Consider the following 21,110-nt stretch of genomic DNA (forward strand, 5'->3'; position numbering starts at 1 on the left):
TGAACAGCTATATCTTTGACCTTTTCTGAAACTTCTCTGCTCTTGGTATGTCACATTTTTGACTTAAAACCAGAGTTGTTTTCTGCTCTGCTGGGTGCCATAAATATTTTCATCCCAAATTACTGAAAGTTGCTTTTTACTGGTCGCACGGTTTCAGAAAGAAAATTTTCCTCTCCTGTAAAATATAAATGTGGTTTTTGCAAAGCACCCCAAGGCTGCTACCATGCTGAGAACTAGCACCGGAAGTTTCCATCTGACAGGTAAAGTGTTTTAGGGGGGAAGTTATGGCCAGGAGCTGCTCAGAGGGCTTCAGGTTAGCTGCAGACCTGGCTCTTGGTCACCCATGGGACCCTAGCAGGGGGGGGTCCAACCCGAGACAAGCAGACCACTGCCCTCAGCCAACGGATGCTTGATGGGCTTCTGCTCTAGGTCAGGCGTCCCATGAGACTCTGGGGACACAGGCCTTGCTTTCTTGGAGCTTAACTGCTAGTGTGGAAAGAGGAGTCATAAACAAATGGCCACATACACCAAAAAGTTCTGATTAGAAACTGTAAAAAATACAGAGAGAGGTTATAAAATTGAGAAGTGTTCTGATTTAGATTTTATGGGTCAAGGAGGGCCTCTGTGAAGAAGGGCCATGTCAGCTGAGCCTTCAGGCTTGAGTAAAAGTGACCACGCTCAGAGTTGGAAGCAGAGTAGTCCAGGCTGAGGGTAGAGCCTGGGGAGAACACAGAACTTGGAGGGACAGAGGACAAGCAGCGTGTCTGGAGTGTGGTGAGCAGGTCATGGAAGGAGATAAGGACAGATCCCACAGGGTCGTGCACAACATAGGAAGACTCTTGGATTTTTATCCAAAAATCAGGGGGCAGTGATACAAGCAGGTGCTGAGATCAGGGGTGAGGGTTTACTAGGCCTGCTTGGGCTACTGGTTGGAGAACACCCTGGAAGAACTGGGTCCAGGGAGAGAAATCCACAAGGAAGCTTTTGCAGTCTTCTCTTTTTTTTTTTTAAATATTGTATTTATTTATTTGACAGAGAGAGCACATGCACAAGTAGGGGGAGATGGAGAAGTAGGCTCCCCGCTGACCGGGGAGCCTGATGCAGGGCCCAATCCCAGGACCTTGGGATCCGGACCTGTGCCAAAGGCAGATGCTTAACTGACTGAGCCACCCAGGGACCGCGAGGCCATTGCAGTCTACAGGGTGACAGGATGAAGACTTGGGCTGGGGTGGTAGAAGAGGAAGAGATGAATAGCATATGTGGGGAGAGGAAAGCCAGACATGCTCCAGGATCATGGATGCAGAAGGAACCAGAAGGTTCACACTTAGGAGGTTATGCACAGGTCATAAGTTCTCCTTGGACCTCTTAGAATCTGAGGAAGCCTCAAATCAGGAGCTCCTAATGCACTTGAATTCTACAGAAGACGGGGCAGAGGAGGCCATCTAGAATCCAAACTGTGGGATTCCTAGGGGGAGCATTTGGGGCATTCTCCAAACTCATCACCTCCAACCTCGCCCTGCAGTCTTCAGAGTGTGGACTTCCCCAGGGCACTTAACAAGAAAATGTTGGGGTTTGGGGAGGCTTCTGAGAGAGGTGGTATCCTTTGTCCAAATTGGGAGCTTGGAAATGTCCATCATAGAGTAGATGAAAGGACAGTGGACTGAGGGCAAAAGAGTTGGAGTTCTGTACTCCCAAGTGCACTGAGACCTTGAGTAAGCCCGGGGTGCCCATCTCAGAAGTGCTCCCATCTCTGAAAGTGGGGAGATCAGGTCATCCCTTTGGACTCTAACCTTTCCTGAGCTCATGAAACCTATTATGAAAAAAAGTATGCATCAAAGGCGTTCTGTTGGAGGGAGATAATTTTATTTTACTTTGGAAGGTGTAAAAATATAAAAGAATACAAATACTGGGCACCTGGGTGGTTCAGTCAGTTGAACATCTGCCGTTGGCTCAGGTCATGATCCATGCCTGGGTCAGCCCCGAGTCTGGCTCATGGCTCAGCGGGAGTCTGCTTCTCCCTCTCCTCTCCCTCCCTCTGAACCTTCCCTTCTCGTGCTCTCTCTTTCTCAAATAAGTAAATACAAACTTTTAGAAAAAAAAAATACAGATATTATGAAGTACTTATATAACCACCACCCTAAATTGACAACTATTAACATTTTGTCCTATTTTCCTCAAATCTTTGTGTGATTTAAAAAGATGTTTGTCCATAGCATTCAAGTACTTCTTTTTTTTTTTTTTTAAGATTTTATTAATTTATTTGGCACAGAGAGACACAGTGAGAGGGAGCTCAAGCAGGGGGAATGAGAGAGGGAGAAACAGACTCCCCACTGAGCAGGGAGCCCAGCACGGAGCTCAGTCCCAAGACCCTGGGATCATGACCTGAGCTGAAGGCAGATGCCCAATGACTGAGCCACCCGGGTGCCCTAGCATTTAAGTACTTTTTGACTCCTTCGGTTCTGAGCCCTTGCCCCTCCCTAAGGGCAAACACCATCTTGTATTTGGTGTCTCCTTTCAGTCCATTCGTTTTTATGTTTGTCCTCCCTGGTGTTCATTGAGCTTCTTGGATCTACATATTTATATTTTTCTATCAGATTTCAAAATGTGTTCAGCCCATTATTTCTCCAAAATTTTTCTGCCCCAGTCTCTCTCATCTTTTGATACCCTGGTATATGTATATTAGACCGCTTGATATTATCCCTAAGGCTCTGGGTTTTGTTCCCCTACCTTTTTTTCTCACCATGTTTCCACTTGATATTTACTATTGTTCTGTCGTTAAGTTCACTGATCTTTTCTTCTACAGTATCTAATCAGCTTTGAGCCCTTTCGGATTTTTTTTTACAGTTTCCTTTTCTCTTTTTAGATTCTCTATATGTTCCTTCATTAAGCTCATATTTTCTTTGAAATCCTTGAACATATTTATAATAGCTATTTACAAGTCTTTGTTGGCCAATTCTATTATACATCCATTTTGGAAAACTAGTGTTTCTTCTCATTATAGGCTATGGTTTTCTGCCTTACTTGTCTAGTAATTTTTTTTTTAAGATTTTATTTTTTTGACAGAGACACAGCAAGAGAAGTAACACAAAGCAAGGGGAGTGGAAGAGGGAGAACAGGCTTCCTTTGGAGCAGGGAGCCTGATGTGGGGCTTGATTTCAGACCCTGGGATCATGGCCTGAGTCAAAGGCAGACGCTCAACAACTGAGCCACCCAGATGCCCCTGTGTAGTGATTTTTTTATTGTATGCTATACATTTATAAATGCTACATTGTTGAGTATATTTTGTTGTCCTCTGTAGTAGAATTTGAATTTTGTTCCAACAGGAAGTCAGGTTACCTGGGGATCTGCTTGATCTTTTCCAGGCTTCTTTTTAAGTATATTTGGGACAGGTCTAAGGTAATTCTTACTATAGGGCTAGATTATGCATACTAATAAGGCATGACCTTTCTGGAATTTTGACTAAATTCTCAGGGTGTTCAACAAGATATCTCTACTCTGGATGTTTGGAACTCACACATCTCCCAACCCAGCCTTGTGTCATCTCTGGCAGTTTCTCAGCTGTTTAGAATTCAGCCAAAGTTGGATTTTGGGGGATTTCCTTCTCTGTAGAGCTTTCTAGTCTCAGGTACTTTGCCATGCACATTCTTGAGGGAGGAAGGCTCAATAGTCTTGCTGCCATAGTCCAGAAAGTACCTTTAGGCAGAAAGCCAGGGTGAGTGTGGGGGTTCACCTTGTCTGTTTCTCTTTTCTCAAAGACCACTTTAAATTTCATTCATTGTATCCAGTTCTATAGTTTTTTTATGGCAAGAGCCCTAATCTGCTACCAGTTACTCTGTCATGACCAGAAGCAGAAATCCCCTTCTTTTGTATGTTTACACTTCCATTTTATACATTCCCAAAACAGCATATAGAAATACTTTGCATGTATTTTTAAATTTTTACCTAAGTGGTATTATGTTCATATTCTTCTATATCTTCCTTTTCAATTCAAAATATATGTTTTTTGGGGGGATGATGGGCAGAGGCAGAGGGAGAGGAAGAGAGAGAGAATATTAAGCAGGCCCCACACCTAGCACAGACCCCGAGATGGGGCTCAGCCTCACAACCCTAAGATCACAACCTGAGCCAAAATCAAGTCAGACACTTACCTAACTGAGCCACCCAGGTGCCCCTAAATGCAACATATTTTTAAGTTTTCTAATTTAGAAATATTAGAAAAGTATTTTTCTAATATATAGTCTAATAGTCTAATAATATTATATAATATATATTTTAAAAGACATTTTTCAAATATATTTTCTTATATAATATCACTAATAAGTGCAATAAAGAAAAAGATTTGAGAGAGAACACGTGTGCCCATGTACAGGAGGGGGCAGAGAGATAGAATCTTTAAGTAGACTCCCTGCTAGGTGAAAAGCCAGACACGAGGCTCAATCTCATGACCCATGAGATCATGACCTGACCTGAAACCAAGAGTCGGACACTCACTCACTGAGCAAGCCAGGTGCCCCTCAACATATTTGTAAAGACATATGCACATTTATGTATTCATTTAGTCACTTAAATATTTGGATGTTTTTGAGTGTGTATTAAGTGCCAGACACTGGATAGGCCATTAGCTCGAGATGGAAAAAGTTCTCTCATGGACCTTAGAGTCTTGGAGGGGGGTGGTGTAGGCAGATAATAAACAGATAAATAAGTTCATATGTAATGTCACCAATAAATGCGATAAAGAAAAATGAGGGGCGCCTGGCTGGCTTAGTCAGAGCATGAGACTCTTGATCTCAGGGTTGTGAGTTTGAGCCCCATGTTGGATATAGAGATTACTTAAAAATAAAATCTTTAAAAAAAAAAAAAAAGAAAGAAAGAAAGTGAAGCAGGGTAAGTGGATATGGTGTGGCTGGGGGAGTGCAACCAGACCAGGTTTCAGCAGAGGTGATATTTGAGCAGAAGCCTGACCCAAGTGAAGGTGTGAACCGTGCAGTTGTCTGGGGAGGGGAAACATTTCCGGGAGGAAGGCCTGAGTATGCTGGGGAAGGAAAAAAAAAACACACACATGTGAAAGTTTTAAGGAAGGGCAGGGCATGATCTCATTTCTATTTGAGAAAGTTCTTCCAATTTCTGGATGGAGAATGGACATTGGGAGGAGGTGGGAGTCTGCTGTAGTCATTCAGGCAAGAGACAGCAGGAAATAATGGGGAGAAGTGGTCGTACTTGGAAAGGAGTTAACAGGCAGGGCCAGCGAAATTTACTGCTAGATCAGAAATTTTTTTTTAAAGATTTTATTTATTTATTTGATGGACAGAGATCACAAGTAGGCAAAGAAGCAGGCAGAGAGAGAGGAGGAAGCAGGCTTCTTGCTGAGCAGAGAGCTTGATGTGGGGCTCGATCCCAGGACCCCGGGATCACAACCTGAGCCGAAGGCAGAGGTTTTAACCCACTGAGCCACCCAAGCACCCCTGCTAGGTCAGTACTGAATGAAGAGAAAGACATTTAAAAAATGATGCCAAAGCTATTGGCCTAAGGAACTAGACAAATGAAATGCCCTAAACTGAGATGGGGGTGTTTTGGGTGTCAAATGAATAATTCTGCTTTGAACATGCATGCTAGGTATAAGAGAACTTCTAGATAAGGAAGGGTGGATGTCCTTAGCTGAGACTGGGATTGGAGCTCGTGTTTCTGTAGAATCCACGTACAGACGGCTTTTAAAGCTGTGCTTCTGAATGGGAAGCTACCGGAACTGAGTATGGAAAAGAGACACCTGAGCCCTCGGTATGTTGATACTTAAATGTAAGGTCCTCCTCTTAGGGAATCCAGCAAGAGAGACTGGTAAGAAGTAACCGTCGGGCTGGGAGGAAAACCAGGAGACTAAGGGATCCTAGAAGCCAGCAAAGGCAGGAGTGACCTGCCGTGTTCAGTGCTGCTAAGTGGGTAGCTGCGGATGGCATCAGTGACGTTGAGTAATGCAGTTCATCCATTTTTGGGGCTCTGTAGCTGTCCCTCCTTCCTCCATCTCCCACCATTTAGGTGAACATTTGCGGTGATCATTCTTGAACAAAGCACTGATTCGAGCACATGTGGGGGTGTTTCTCTCTGGAGCCTTTCTAGGGATGGAATCACTTGATTATGAAGAGAGAGATGCACAGCTTCGACTTGACAAAGCAGTGCCAGATTGTTTCCCAAAATGGTGGTGCCAGTGTCAGTTCCTATGTTCAGTGTTCAAGAGCCCCCACTGTGTCACATCTTTGCCAGTATTTGCTATTGCAGACTTTAGAATTCTTACCATGCACATTTTCCTGAGTCCTAGTGAGGTTGTGTCTCTGCCATTTGGGTTTCCTTGTATATGACCTATCAATACAGTTGCCTAGGGGTGCCTGGGTGGCTCAGTGGGTTGAGCCTCTGCCTTCGGCTCAGGTCATGATCCCAGGGGCCTGGGATCGAGTCCCGCATGGGGCTCTCTGCTCAGCAGGGAGCCTGCTTCTCCTCATCTCTCTCTCTGTCTGTCTCTCTGCCTATTTGTGATCTCTCTATCAAATAAATAAATAAAATCTTAAAAAAAAATACAGTTGCCTAGTTTTTAAAGGAGTTGTCTTTTTTTTTTTAATTTGTATGATTTCTTTATATATTCTGGACACAGAACTAAACAATGCCTATTAAGTACATTGCAAATATGTGTGTGTCCCACCCAGTCTATGGTGTGTCTTTCTAGGGTTGTGTATGGTATTTGTGTGTGTGTGTGAGAGAGAAAGAGAGAAAAAAGAGAAATATAAAAGCTTTTAGTTTTGATGAAGTCTGTCCATTTGTTGTGTGTCTTATTTAAGCAACCTTTCCCTATTTGAAGGTCATGATGGTATTTGCTTATATTTTGTTCTAAGACTTCTAATTTTTTTTTTAATTTATAAAAAAAATTTATACCTGTTACAGTTAATGCATCTGAAATTTATTCTGTGTAGGGTGTGAGGTAGGGCTCTTTCATGTTTTTTGTTTTTTTGTTTCCTATCATGAAGGTCAGGTGTCCTGGCCTTTCCTGCCTTTTCCCACTGATCTGTACGCCATCTCCATCACACCCAGTGCCCTACTGGGGCATGGGTCTGATTGGGCTCTTTTTTTCCTGTTCCACTGATCATAGTCCCCATTCTTGGACCCTTACCCCAAAGTTTTCATTATTGAACTTTATAGGAAATTTGATATCTGGTAGGGTCCGTTGGGCAAAGGGAAGATTATTTGCTTTCTGCCTTGAAGGCACTTGTCTTTAAACCTCTGTCCATCACGCACTTCGAACAGCACTGGTCACGCTTAGGAAAATGTATTTGCTGCTCACATTTCAAGAACTGATCTGTGGCATGAAGGGGGCGGCCCTCCCTTTTCTGTGAAACTCTGGGTACTTTTACTTTTGGCTTTCCACACCCCTGCCCCGCCAACTCTCACCTCCGGTTTTTCAGGTTGTGATGTCTCTGAACCATGGGGCCGCTCTTCCGGTATTTACACGTGGTGGGTATTTTGTGACCGGGCTGTGGTACTGATTTCATTGGTTATTGCCAACCAGACCATAGTGACAGGCCTGATGGGGTCTGGGGTTTCCTGTTGCCTCACCGGCACCGGGACTCTGGATTCCAAAAATAAAAGCACGAGAAACCACCGTGACCTCACGGTCCCCGCTCGCCTGGTGCTCCGAGGGCCACAGGGCTCTCTTCCTCCCCGTGGCCTGGCCCAGCCTGGGCCCTGCTCCCTGCCAGAGCAGCGTGAGGTCCGAGCGGTGTGGACGGGCTCAGAGGCCTCCCCGCCTCAGCGCTGCCTCTGTTTCCCCTGCCCGCAGGCCAGCTCCCGCAGGGCCAGGGTGGCCCCGACCCGGAGGATGAGCAAGTTCTTGAAGCACTTCACCGTTGTCGGGGACGACTACCACGCCTGGAACATCAACTACAAGAAGTGGGAGAATGAGGAGGACGAGGAGGACGAGGAGCAGACGCCACAGGCAACCGCCTCCGGGGAGCAGGGCAGAGCCCCCGACCCGGCGGCGGCCCCCGACCCCGCGCCCCGGCCCCCCCTCGACTTCAGGGCCACATTGAGGAAGCTCTTCAGCTCGCACAGGTTTCAGGTAGGCGGGCAGAGGCCCAGGATGCCTGGGGTGGGGCAGAGCCGCCAGCCAAGAGTCACGAGGCCGGGGTGGGGGCCCGTCTCTGCCAACGCCCTGTTCATGTGACGTCGGTCTCCTGAGCCCTAACCCTGGGTCAGGCGCCCCGTCCAGCGCTGGGCAGACCCCGTGCCATCAGGGGTAGACTCATGGTTCAGACTCAGTGCGAGCTTTGTCCCCTGACAAGTGAAGGAACAAAATGTAGGCTGTCCATACTTGGACGTGAGGAGGAAGGAGGCAGTGACCTCTGCCGTGAGGGGATGAGCGTTGACAAGGGGACACTCAGAGAAGCCAGACACGCAGGACCACCTGTTGTCTGAGTTCGTTGATGCGAAATGTCCACCACAGGCAAACCCACAGAGAGGACGGCAGACTGGGGGTTCCAAGTCAGAGGGAGGGCAGAATGGCAAGGGCCTGCTTAATGGATACAGGTTTCCGCGTGGAGTCATCGAGACGTTCCAGAATGGTAGTGGTGATGCTTGCACACCTCATGAGAGTGCTTGGTGCCCTTGAACCATATGCCAACTTCAGAATGGTTCACATTTTGTCACGGTAGCTTTAGGTTATGCAGGTTTTACTACCTACACAAAAAGTCAATGAAAAGGTAGACATCGGAGGCAGAGAAAACGTTCTTGCATTCATTCGGCCAATACCGAGTGTCTGCCCTGAGTTGAACAAAGCCAAGAGGATCCTGCGCCTCCCAGACTTATCACCCTGGGGGCTTCGGTCTCCTATTTTGTGGAGTGATCTGCCTGGTGTAGCCTACCGCTGACCTCCAGGTGCGCTGAGGGGAGAACACGAGAGGGACACACGGACTTCAAAGAACAGCAAAGGGTTCAGTGTCTGTCAGCATCTTCTGACTTTGAAGGACAAACGCAGGCCGAGGCTGGTGGGTCCTGTCTCAGCCCCCAGCCCTGAAGTGGGCAGGCAGGTGTCTGGAAGCCTGTTCTGAGGGCCCCAGGAGAAGACAGGAGGCCCAGGACACTAGGGAAGCACGTGGCCCCTTGTCAGCCCAGGTCCCGTAATGGAGCCATTCTGGGGACCCTGTGGCAGGTGTCCTAAACCGAAATAAACTAGTCCCTCCCCACAGCTGACTTCCCCTCTGGAAACAGAAACAGCCCTTGCCTCTCCCATGGCCGCCTTTGTTCCAGGGTAAAATAGAAAAAAAAATTTTTTTTTTATTTTGGTCTTTTTCTCGCTTTCGCATAGCTTAGAAAAATGAAACAGGCCAAACTCCCCAGCAGGCCTCACAGCTCAGTGCGTTCCTCTGTGGCTGTGACAGGAGAGGAAACATGATATTAAGTTGTTGGGGTTGAAATCCCAAACCCTCAATTTCAGAAGCAGAAGGAGCCAGTTTCCTTCCAGCTGCAAGGGGAAGCCGGGGTCTCCCTGCTCTGGGAGGTCCTTCGGCTCCTGACGGGGCCACAGGGCTGCCCGCTGAGCCAGGACCTCTAAGGAGAAGCAGCAGCCTGACCATTGAAACATAATCAGAGATGCTTAGTCATTCACTGGACAGTTCCTTCTTGAACACTTTTGCAGGGGGGAGGCGGTGGAGCACAGAGCAGCAAGCATGGGGTACGCCCCTGTCCTTACTCTGAGGACCGATGGTCTGTGGAGAGGCAGGCACTCCAGGAACCATCACCCGGACTGATGCTGGTTGCAAGTGAAGAGAAGCCCTCTGTAGGGAGACAGAAGGGGGCTCTGAGAGATCCTGAGAGGAACACGTGACCTAGGACTGGGTGTCAGGACATGTGGTGGAGGAGGCGACATTTCATCTGATACCTGAAGGTTGGCCAGGGGTAGCCCTGTGAATGGTGAAGAGAGGAACTTTCCAGGCAGAGAGACTGTGTTTGCAAAGGGCCCAAGATAGGAAAGGATCTGCCGCACTCCTAGAATCGAGAAGGGTCCATATGGCTTACGAGTAGCGAGTAGAGGGAGAACTTGGTAAGACAGGAGGTGCTAGAAGGTCTTCTGTGGGCACTGGGCGGCCATGGAAAGTCTAAGTGTGTGGGTGGAGGGAGTGACATGACTGGATTTGTGGAGGGGCTCAGGGAGACCAGCATGGAGTGGGGACACCAGTTCAGGGCTTTGATCTCAGCCAGTAGAATCAGCACACGAGAGGATTCTGGAATCCCTTTCTGGGATACATTCTCTCTACCTGTTCCCATGGTTCGAAGCAGCCTAGGTGGCCTGGTGTACAGTTAATTGCCGTCACTTCTCACACAGGATGGTTCAAGACAGGAGGGAATACGGGGCGTGTCGGGCCTCTGTGGAATCCGTGGGTGGACAGCGTAGCTGAGCCAGGGGCGGACAGTCGTGAAGGTCAAGGAGCTTCACTTCATTATCTGCTCACTACTGCGGGGCCCTGTACTAAGCACCCGTCCCACGTTACCTTAGGTCATGCTCCGGCTGTCATTCGAGGGAGGAAAATGTGGTCAGCCCTATTTTCTCCCAGATTCCCACGGGAGGCTCATTGGCCTTGAGAGGTGGGCCAGGGTCGGGGGAGGCTAACACGGGAGCCGGCCCAGGGCCAGCGGGCGCCTCACCACTGCCTGCTCCTGCTGGGCCCAGCCCCTTTCGGCCCTTCTGGGTGCGGAACTAACCAGCTTCCCTGAATTCTCGGTGTTTCTCTTTGTGACATGATTCCCCTCCGAAACAGCACTGCCTTGTGAAGTGGCCCATTCAGGGTCTGGGGATTAGTTGACAGAGGCCAGGACCGGGACCCAAGCATTGTAGTTTGGTGACCTTGGGTCAGTCTGTCTGGCTCCTCTTAACTGAGGAGCTCACATGAAGTTGGTCGTTGTAGTCAGTAATTCAGTGGCATTTATGTGGCACTTCCACATGCCGTGCAGCCAGCACCACTGTCTCTTTTCCATCATCCCAAAAGGAGATCTGGTACCCATCCTACAGTAGACCCCAGACACCGCTGATCTGCTGCAGGTACGGACTCGCCTGCTTTGGGTCTGGCTGCTGCTCTCGGCCTCATGGCTTTGCTGCACACTCCCACCGTGGTATGTGGCAGCGGCTCCTTTTTTTTTTTTTTTTTTAAGATTTTATTTATTTATTTGACAGAGATAACAAGTAGACAGAGAGGCAGGCAGAGAGAGAGGAAGGGAGGCAGGCTCCCCGCTGAGCAGAGAGCCCAATGCGGGGCTCGATCCCAGGACCCTGAGATCATGACCTGAGCCGAAGGCAGAGGCTTAACCCACTGAGCCACCCAGGTGCCCCAGGGCTCCTTCCTTTTACGGCTAAAAATTCACTTTGTTTTTGATGTCTCTGTGCCTTGGTTTTAGACCAGATGAGCTCTCATGTCCTGTTAGCTCTAAAATAAAACCAAGGATGAAGGAAGAAAGAAAAGGGAAAAACCACCCGCCGGAGGCTTGAATCTTTATTGAGCTACTGAATTTGGATATGTGTGAAAACGTCATTACTTTGCCGTGCAGTTTTCACAGTAAACCACGTGCTCAAACGCTTTAATTGCTGAAGCGATTAGCTAGGGGCTGAAGTGGTCAGGAGGTTTACTAGTCCATTTTTGCCAAGGCCTGTTCGGTTCACCTGAAGCTGCCGGCACTGGCGAGAAAACGGCAGATGATCCCAATGAATCCACCTGAGCGTGTCGGATGGAGGAGGCAGGGTCCCGAGGGAGGCAGGGGGGGGGTGTCCAGAATTCCCAAGGGAAGAGAGGGGTCACACACTGTCTGTTGGGGTTCCTCCCGTTGCTGTTTCCACCACCCTGCCATTAGGGCCCCCAGCAGTGTCCTCACCACCTCTGTCGCGCTGGGTTCCCCACCGTCGGTGAGCGCGCACACTCCCGGCACCCTGTCCCCACCATCTGCCCATCACCCCCCCCCCCACGAGCCTGTTATGTGGACGGTGGACGTCGCTTAATCCCACTGCTTCAAGGACGGCAGTCCCTGGAGGTACTTCCATGACTCAGATCTCTGAGGCAGATCTTTTTAATTATCTATTGAGCATCTGTTCTGGGTGTACCCTGGCAAGAAAACCTCCAGAAATAGGAAAATTAAAACTTAAAAAAAATTTTTTTTTGCCATCTAGGAATTAGCAGTTTGGCTTGAGAGATGCTGAGAAACAATGAATGAATACGGAGGGCCGGTGGTGACTGTCACTCAGTGAGCCAGGCAGAGCAGATCTGGGAGGACAGGCAGTGCCCCGGGGGGCCCGGGGCCGGGAAGGTGCGCAGCTGTGGGCAGCGGCTTCCCCTCCCTGGCATCTTCACCCAGTGGTTTTCCCTAGATGTGTCTGGCCCTTAAAGATGGAAGGAGGGTCCCTTTTTAGGTCTCATGGTTTCTCTCTCCTTCCCTTGGTCTACAGGTTATCATCATCTGCCTGGTCATTCTGGATGCCCTCCTGGTCCTTGCTGAGCTCATTCTGGACCTGAGGATCATCGAGCTTGACAAGAATGACTACACTGCCAAGGTAGGGGGCCAGCGGCCCGTTGATACCATTCACTTATGGGCGCCTGGGTGGCTCAGTGGGTTAAAGCCTCTGCCTTTGGCTCAGGTCATGGTCACAGGATCCTGGGATCAAGCCCCGCATCAGGCTCTCTGCTCAGCAGGGAGCCTGCCTCTCTGCCTACTTGTGATCTCTGTCTGTCAAATAAATAAATAAAATCTTAAAAAAAAAAAAAAATACCATTCACTTGTGTCTTTCCGGAGGTGGGCAGAGGGGGGCTGAGAGCACCCTTCTGGGAGTACCAAGTCCTTAACAGAGTTGACTGGGTGCTTCTAACCAAAGAGCAGAGAAAATGTCTTCTTTCTTATAGACAAGCATTTACTATAAGCAGGAAACCTCATTTCACTCGATGGCTCGAATCTCGAGTGGTGCTAGACCACTAAGCTGAGGCGTCGTCACTGCTTCTAGATAGAGGGAGGGTCTGACCAGGAAAGGGATACTGTCCCATCTTTAGTGGCAGATGAGCTATTTCTCGGCCTGTCAACATTCTGACGTGGTCCCCATGCTGGAGATCTGCCCGCTGTTTATTCCCCAGTTCACAGCTGCTGCCTGAGCCCATCTGAGACATTTGTGCAGGCTTCCCAAGGCAGCTGCTGGCTCTTCCTCTGTGGCCAGCCCGAGGCCTTCCACAGATGGGTGAATAGTTTTCCTCTCCCTCTACTTTTAACATGATCAGGGACATACCTGCTGTACTGTCTTTAAAGTTTTTTTTTTTTTCTGAGAGAGAGAGAGCACAAGCAGAGGGGAGGGGCAGAGGGAGAAGCAGGCTCCCTGCTGAGCAGGGATTTCCCCCACAACCCCAACCCCAACCCCCCCACTGCCCAGGATCATGAGCCAAAGGCAGACGCTTAACCAACTGAGCCACTCAGGTGGCTGTCTTGTGCCTTTTCCTTCAACTTTTTATGATGAAAAATGACAAATACACTTTTTGCTACATTGCTTTATCTCTCTCTATATATCCATAAACACGCTCATGTATTTTCAACCATTTGAAGGTAAGTTAGACATCAGGACACAAATACTTCAATATGCCTAAGAATAAGGTCTTTCTCCTACAGAACCATAATCGCCCCTAAAAAATTATTAATAATTCCGTAATGAGCAGCTTATATTCAAATTTCCTCATTTGTCCCAAAAATGTTATAATAGTTCTTGGTTTGTTTTTTTTTTTTTCAAACTAGAATCCAGACTTCTGATACGATACTTGGTTATATCTCCTCAGGCTCTTTTAATTTAGAAGAGTTCTCCCACCTTTTTTTCTTTCTTTTACGGTTTTATTTGTCAGAGAGAGAGAGCACAAACAGGAGCAGCAGCCCGCAGAGGGAGAGGTGGGCTCCCTGCTGAGCAAGGAGCCTGATGTGGGACTCCATCCCCAGGAGCCTGGGATCATGGGCCTGAGCCGGGGGCAGATGCTTAACCGACCAGGCATCACTCTCCCGCCTTCTTTCCCACCCCGAGTCCAGCCAGTCATCTCGTAGTGTGTCCCACGTTCTGGATTTGTCTGTTTCCCCAGAGGTCCTTCAACTTGTTCCCTTAATCCCCGTGCACCAGAGGTTAGGTCCAGAGGCTCCGTGAGCCAGAGCGTTCAGCTAGTGGGCTGTTTCCTTTACAGCATGGCATGTCACTACAGGGCTACTCGCTGGCATCACCAAAGGCAAAAAGTATGAGCTCCTCCACTGTCCAGGGCCACTCTCCCTTTGCAGTTAGAATTTGCCATGCTAAGATCCTCTTCCCCAGTTCGCATCCACCGACGGTCACTGCCCAAGTCAGTGAGTACACTGGGGGATGCGAACTGAGATTTCTGGCATTCATTCTACATCTGGTAGGTGGGTGGCTTTGTTGGTTTTATACATTTATAGAAGAGCTTCCTTTTTTCCCATATGTGTATGTAGCACCAAGGACTCATGACTTTTTTTTTTTTTATTCATTGTATTACAATCATAGTCATTCTGTTCAGGGTCCAAATTGTCCTGCTAAATTTCGTCACCGTCTCTTCAGACTGATTGCTCTATCCTTTTAAGATGACTACATAGTCTTTGAGCATTTCCTTGCTTTCTGGCCCCAAATAATGTCCCAGTTGCCTTTGTACTTTCCCTGTCCTAGAATGAAAATGGTTACTTTACTGAGAGCTAGTATTTCTTTTTTTATAAAGATTTTATTTATTTGACAGAGAGAACACAAGTAGGCGGGGCGGGGGGGGGGCGGGAAGCAGGCTCCCTGCCCAGCAGAGAGCGCGATGTGGGGCTCGATCCTAGGACCCTGAGACCGTGACCCGAGCCGAAGGCAGAGGCTTAACCACTGAGCCACCCTGGTGCCCCAAGAGCTAGTATTTCTAAATCAAGATCCAGGAAGCCTCCTCAATTACCATCTACCTAAGTAATCATTTTTAGTCAATACCTAGGAGTCAGCCTTGGTCTTTAACAATTGCATTGTGCTCCCTATGGAGGGACTGTAAGGGATTTGACAGGTGCCCTCCAATAGAATTTCTATTCTATGAACAAGGTAGAAAATCTTATGTCTGCAAATGATGCTACAGCAAAGATCCCTACAACATGCCTTTGTGCCCGTGTGAGCAGAGCTGTGGGATGAAATACGAGCATTTGGAATTACTGGGCCGAAAGGCATGATGGTTTTCAAACCTGTGTGGCCCCAGTCAGAGAACAGCCCCTGGGGAGTTTGGGATGGGTCAAGTGCATTTGCTCTGTGGTGCCCAGGCAGGGGCTCTGCAGCCCAGCACATGTGTGCGCCCTGCTCCAGCCTTTGGGCAGCCCTGGATCGTTCTCACTGTGCCTCTTCTGTCCTCTCCAGGTCTTCCACTACATGAGCTTTGCCATCCTGACCTTCTTTATGATGGAGATATTCTTTAAGTTATTTGTCTTCCGCGTGGAGTTCTTTCACCACAAGTTTGAAATCCTGGACGCCTTTGTGGTGCTGGTTTCCTTCATCCTCGACTTCATCCTCCTATTCCAGAAGCACCAGTTTGAGGCTCTTGGCCTGCTGATTCTGCTCCGGCTGTGGCGGGTGGCCCGGATCATCAACGGTATGTCCCCTGTCCTCCCAGGCCACAGAGGGACAGCTGGCTGGGCGGAGCCTGGGACTGGACCCAGAGGTCATGGTTCCTCCTCTTCCTGGCTAGTGTTTTCTAGAGAAAAAATGAAGTGGTCTGATTCGGTGTCCCACCACTGCCTCTGTGGCTATAAATTCATACCAAGTTACAGATCCTTTAAGAGGAACCACTTTTTTCCATTAGGCCTCGTTTCCATGATTATTAGAAGATATTTGTAGAAAGGGTCAGACTAAACTTTGATTAAGTTCCTCCAGCTTGATTCTGAGAACACCTTTGTTTTTAATTTGGTGTTTCCTGAAGAATGTTCTACCGAATCCCATCCCTCTCAGAAGGACACCATCCAGAAGGGGTGAATGAAGTAAGCCGACAAATGCTGGACACTAGATTCTGCCCCTTCAAGGAAGTCAGAGCACTTGTGGGCATGAGGAAGACTGAGAACGCCGAGTTTCCCAAATTGACCAAGTGGGGAAGTAACACCTGTTAACCCGTTGTAGACTTTGGTTGTAGGGAACACTCTTGGGGAAATGGTGGAGGTCCTGTTCCTCACACACACCCTCGTGGTGTGGGGAGGCTCCGTGTCTGAGAAGCCATGTTTCTGCTGTTAACTGCTCAGCTCTTGGGGAACGAACCCTAGTCAGAGGTGCCCAAATGCTGTGAACCCACCCCATGAGTCACCTCCAGTGCTTCTGGAAGTCTGGTATAGACCGTTCACAGGGTGTCTATTTTTGAAGCGCTACCCAGTGATTTGGGAGTCCCTAGATGAGGGCCCAGCACGACAGGCTCAGTCATCGCCAGGGAGCGAGTGAGGCAGGCCTGTCCGACACAGCGCTCCTTCACTGGGCAGCACAGTGGGCCCTGTCCCAGCCTCGCCTGCTGGCAGGAGTGTCACGTCTCCACCACAGGGCTGGGTGAGGGGCTCTGCCCGTGGGCACCGGGGGCTCCCCCTGGCTTTAGAAGCCAGTGTGGATATACTCATGAAAGCCCATTAAGAAGATTCATTTGGGCTCTGTCAAGGGAAGTAAAGAAAGTTTTTCCACTTACTATTGAATATGCTTATGTTAATTGATTACTCATTTAATAGAAAAACGCTCTGTGCAAAGGTTATATATCACGGAGGTAGATAAACCATTACGGTGAACGACTCATGAACACAATTACTACCCTTTACTCTCGTATCACACCATGGTGAGATTTGCTTTTGCGGATAAACCAAATCCCTGAGATTTGTTCACTTCCTTGGTCTGGATGGTGGCAGGCCACAGGACTGCCTAATGCCCGCTGTGGCACTGCCATCACATTTTGTGGCAGGGCATGAGAGGTCTAAAAAAGCAACACAGGGTTCAGTTGGACTCAGACAACCAAGAATGCCAGCGACCAGGGGCCGGTGCTCCCGGGCCTCACGCCCACCCAGTCCAGACATGGCCGCTCTCCCGTGGAAGGCCCCGAGCATCCCCAGTTGCTGCACATTCTTTTGAGGCCACGTCCCCACTGTGACTTGGGCATGTGGGAGCCATCAGACATGGCTGATGTCCCCTCTGTTGGCCAAGCCTTAGCTGTTCACCTGACAGCTCAACTCAACTGGCTGGGCCTGTGGGAGGCGGAAAACCAAAAGTGGCAATCTCCCGGCTCGGCAGCAGCGCTGTCGTGAACAAGCTCTGTGTGAGGGAGTTTCACACTCCTCTGGCCAAGTGACCAGTAAAGGATTCCTTGGCCCATGTGAGCGGGAGGGAAATATTTCCCGACTGGTTAGTGAGGAGCTCAGAAATGAAAAATCTGACCTTCCTGGTTCTAATGCCTTTAAGCGACAGACCGTTTTGTCTGCCACCACTCTGCCCAACTGCTGTATACACTCAGAAGGAAGACGGAGGTTTCTTTTCAAGTGGTTAAATCACAAACCTGTATCACTGACACCCTCAATTATTTTACAGGAATAATTATCTCAGTTAAGACACGTTCAGAACGGCAGCTGCTGAGGTTAAAACAGATAAATATACAGTTGGCCGCCAAGATCCAACACCTTGAATTCAGCTGCTCTGAAAAGGTAAGAAGACACTTTGGGAAAATGCCGTCTGTTTGCCTTTAGCGCGGTGCTTGTCCCTGCCAGGTCCTTGCTCGGACACTGCCCTTGGCTCAGTTTTCCTTGTCCTCTCAGATTAGGCATCGCCTCCTTCCCCAGAGCTGTGCCACGTGCCCCTCCCTGAGGACCTCTTGTCACTGCTGTCCCCCGGCGGACCCCAGCTGACTGTGGCAGGTCTGCTGGCAGACCCCACCAGGAGCGGAGCATTCATTCAGTTTTGCGTCCTTGGGGCCCACTGGCGAGGTGCGGCAGGTAAACTGAGTTATGTATCTGCTTTTGTAATGACAGGAACGAGAAATTGAAAGACTGACCAAGCTATTGAGACAGAACGGACTCCTTCCTGAGGTCAACTAGACGTGTGCCTGCTCCATCCCAAAGAGAAGACCCCTGCCTCATGGGTGTGTACCTCTGAGGACAAAGGCAGCTGCCCGCCCCCCAGGGCCATTTCGGCGGGGGGGTGGGGGGAGGAGGTTTGGTTTGATGCTTTTGCCTCCCCCCACCCAGCTCTGGTTTTGGGGGCCGGGAGGAAAGTCTGTGGGAAGGCTTGCTCTGTCTTGGCATGACCGAGAGCTTCCCACCCCATTCTCACCATGTATCACAATGTACCACAACCTATGTCTTCCCACGTTGAACTCTGGACTGTTGCTTGAAAATGAACGACAAAGCTGGAAAACTACAAAGTTGTATATAAAATTTAATCTCATCAAATATACTTTTTCACATTTCGCATGTATAAGGAACCAAGGCGTCCTCTCATATGATGAGCATTCTGAAAGACAAAAGAGGAAAGGAAGCTACCTTAGCTACCAGCCCGTTCTAGAAAAGTCTTACTGTCTTAAGCTGTTCTAAACAGCTCCTCCCCATGCAGATGCCGCCAGAGGCTGTTCTCAGGTGCGCAGCCCCCTCGTCTGCAGCCTCCATCTTCTAACTGCTCTACCTTGTTCCACCTCCTGACAACATTTTTCTCAATTACTGTACAATTAACATATAAAAGCAACTCCTTCCCTTGGGCCCTCCTGCTCTGTTCTTTCCGGCATCCACCGCTTGGAACTGCTCTGCGGCATCCGGGGAAGCCCACCACATGGAGAGCTCCGGTGCCGGCCACTGAAACCGCAATTAGACCGACGACTCCACAGAATAAAGACACTGGGGGCAAGATCCCCTCATGAGGCCGAGTCCTCTACTTGCAGGATTTTATACACAATATTTTGCTACTTTTGTACTCGTTTCTGAACTACAAACAATGAGTATTTTAAAAATAACTCACGCTGAAGCAGAGGACGCATAAGCTGGACCAACCCTCGACACCTGCTCTACTTCCGGGTCTGTGCCCTTTACCATCGTCCCAAAGGTGCATTTGGTTTCCACACGTGACCTACATGCTGACGGGACTGGAAATCACCAAGACCAGACGGTGCCCCGTTCTAAGGTCCAACCGAGGAGAACAAAATTTCCACAAGGAGGGGGGTGTGTGGTCGGAGGGTAACCCCATGGGTCAGAGGCAGAACACCAGGATGTCTCCAAGGAGTCCAGGCCCTACAGCACGCGATTCTAGAGGCGATTAGCAACTTACGTCAGACAAACGGAAAGAAGAAATTAAACGGCAGCTTGGCGTTGATGGTTGGCCGAGCTCTGAAGCCTGCCTCGGCAGGTGCAGATGCGTCCACAAAAGTAACTGCAGTGGAAATGAGAACCGTCCTCTCGCTTCCTGAGTTGGTCTGTAATGAAGAGAGTGTTGCAAGCCCTGCCTTCCGCCGTGCGCTCACGTGCTCAGGATAACAAACCGGGACAGGCCGCATTCCCTTCGGCCGGAGCACGGTCGGTGCCTCTCCGAGGCATGCGACGGGCTCCTCGGCTGCTCACTTGGGTGATGGAGTTTTTCCCTAGGTTGTCCTAACCCACCAGTGTCGGTCACAACTCCATTTTCGAAGAACTTTAAAGATCAAATCTGAACAAGAATGCTAGTGTCGACTGTTGTCAGTGGGATTTTTTTCTCTAATAAAATGATTGCTGAATTGTTTTAAGAATTCAGATTAAAGTTCAATAATTCTCTCACGAAATAAATTTCATTATCACACTTGAGTTTTGCCTGGACTCACATCTTTACCCAGACCTTGAAACCCAAGTTAGACCTACCTCAGGAAAGGAAGATGACAGGAGACTTGCGGTCACATTTACTACTTTAGCTTGTGGGTTTAGTAAGGACCCGTATTTAGTCCACTTCACTTCTATCACCAAAGCCACAGGGAGCTGGCAAGAGTCCTACACAACAAAATGCCATTAATCAATCTGAACATTACACAACCTCATGTCAGACTTAATCTGCAGTTCAGAGTTTTAATTATAAAATGTTTCACATATTACAAAATGTTCTGAACAAGAGAGTGAAGAGACTCGAAGTTCAGATAAAAACAGCTGAGAGCACATATTTTCAAGTACTCAGTGCTCCAAAAATATTTTAACACCTAAAGCATCATTTTCCATCCTCTCCTGTTTCGGAAGAAGCTGGTATTACTTGGAAGTTGTGGAGCTCCCAACACCAAACCATGGAACCTTGGGCCTTAACAGCCTGACCTCATCCAGCTCAGAGATTCCCAAGGAGAGAAGCTGGCATTGGGTGGGGGGGGAGGGAGAGGATGGCATTAGTCATAGAAGTTAAACCCAATTGCTATCCACAAGAAATAGAAATGCTTTCCTTTATTTAACCTCATCACTTGGCGATTAAGCTGTTACACGGGGTTGGGGGGATGACACACAGTGGAGTCCGTGAACGGTAAAAGACACGAACTCTGAATTCTCCGTGTGGCCCGAGCAGGTTGGAGATGTGGGAGCGGGCCTGAGGCCTCTGCCCCGGGAAGAGTGGCCACGGGGGCCAGGGCCTTCCCAACCTTGTCCTGGGCCTTTACATCGTGTTTGTTGGCAAATGTGATAACCACTGAAGCTGCACGACAGGTAGAAAGGAATTCTACTGTAATATTCTACTTCTGTGTATGTTTTAAATTTTCCCACAAAAACAAGCTTTTTAAAATATGCCTCTTCAGGGCATGAAAAGCTAGCAAGCCTGCTAAATTTGGTTCCTGCCAAAGGCACGGATGGAACTCCTTAGCTGGGAACTGCCTTTTAGGAAGGTTGCAGGCTGGAAAAGTCGGTGAGGATCTGTTATTAGAAGAGGCAACACGCAGCCAGCAGACGCGGGCCTGGCGCAGGCTCAGGGGCCGCTGCCCCCTGAGTTTCCTGCAAAGTAGGTGCAAAACCCGCTCCAGGCCTCTGAGCTCCCTGCACCAGCACAGACCTGACAGTGCACATGTCCGCGCTGCCTCTCCTCCCAACCTGTTTTCCCTACTGAGGGGCCAGCAACA

The 21,110-nt window shown here is 48.9% G+C and overlaps 2 protein-coding genes across 17 annotated transcripts in view; one reads left to right on the top strand and one right to left on the bottom strand.

Annotated features, from left to right (window-relative positions):
• Window positions 1-19,833, top strand: part of HVCN1 (hydrogen voltage gated channel 1) — a 35,889-nt gene extending 16,056 nt beyond the window's left edge. For 8 of the 13 annotated variants that reach the window (XM_082698481.1, XM_082698473.1, XM_082698471.1 and 5 more), the window contains 5 exons: window positions 7,820-8,098; window positions 12,467-12,571; window positions 15,416-15,647; window positions 17,603-17,715; window positions 18,040-19,833. In XM_082698481.1, coding sequence (XP_082554607.1) covers window positions 7,820-8,098; window positions 12,467-12,571; window positions 15,416-15,647; window positions 17,603-17,715; window positions 18,040-18,105 — 795 coding nt within the window. In that variant the 3' untranslated portion in view covers window positions 18,106-19,833. Of the gene's footprint in view, window positions 1-7,445; window positions 7,495-7,819; window positions 8,099-12,466; window positions 12,572-15,415; window positions 15,648-17,602; window positions 17,716-18,039 lie in introns of all 13 variants that reach the window. The other 5 variants (XM_082698477.1, XM_082698476.1, XM_082698478.1 and 2 more) reach the window with 1 other exon arrangement.
• Window positions 18,433-21,110, bottom strand: part of TCTN1 (tectonic family member 1) — a 30,258-nt gene continuing 27,580 nt past the window's right edge. For 3 of the 4 annotated variants that reach the window (XM_082698443.1, XM_082698442.1, XM_082698441.1), the window contains 2 exons: window positions 19,888-20,013; window positions 19,286-19,469 (listed from right to left, as the gene is read on the bottom strand). In XM_082698443.1, coding sequence (XP_082554569.1) covers window positions 19,326-19,469; window positions 19,888-20,013 — 270 coding nt within the window. In that variant the 3' untranslated portion in view covers window positions 19,286-19,325. Of the gene's footprint in view, window positions 18,521-19,285; window positions 19,470-19,887; window positions 20,014-21,110 lie in introns of those variants that run through there. The other variant, XM_082698440.1, reaches the window with a different exon arrangement.

This window comes from Mustela nivalis, assembly GCF_964662115.1.
Source record: "Mustela nivalis genome assembly, chromosome: 14".
Lineage (NCBI taxonomy): Eukaryota > Metazoa > Chordata > Mammalia > Carnivora > Mustelidae > Mustela > Mustela nivalis.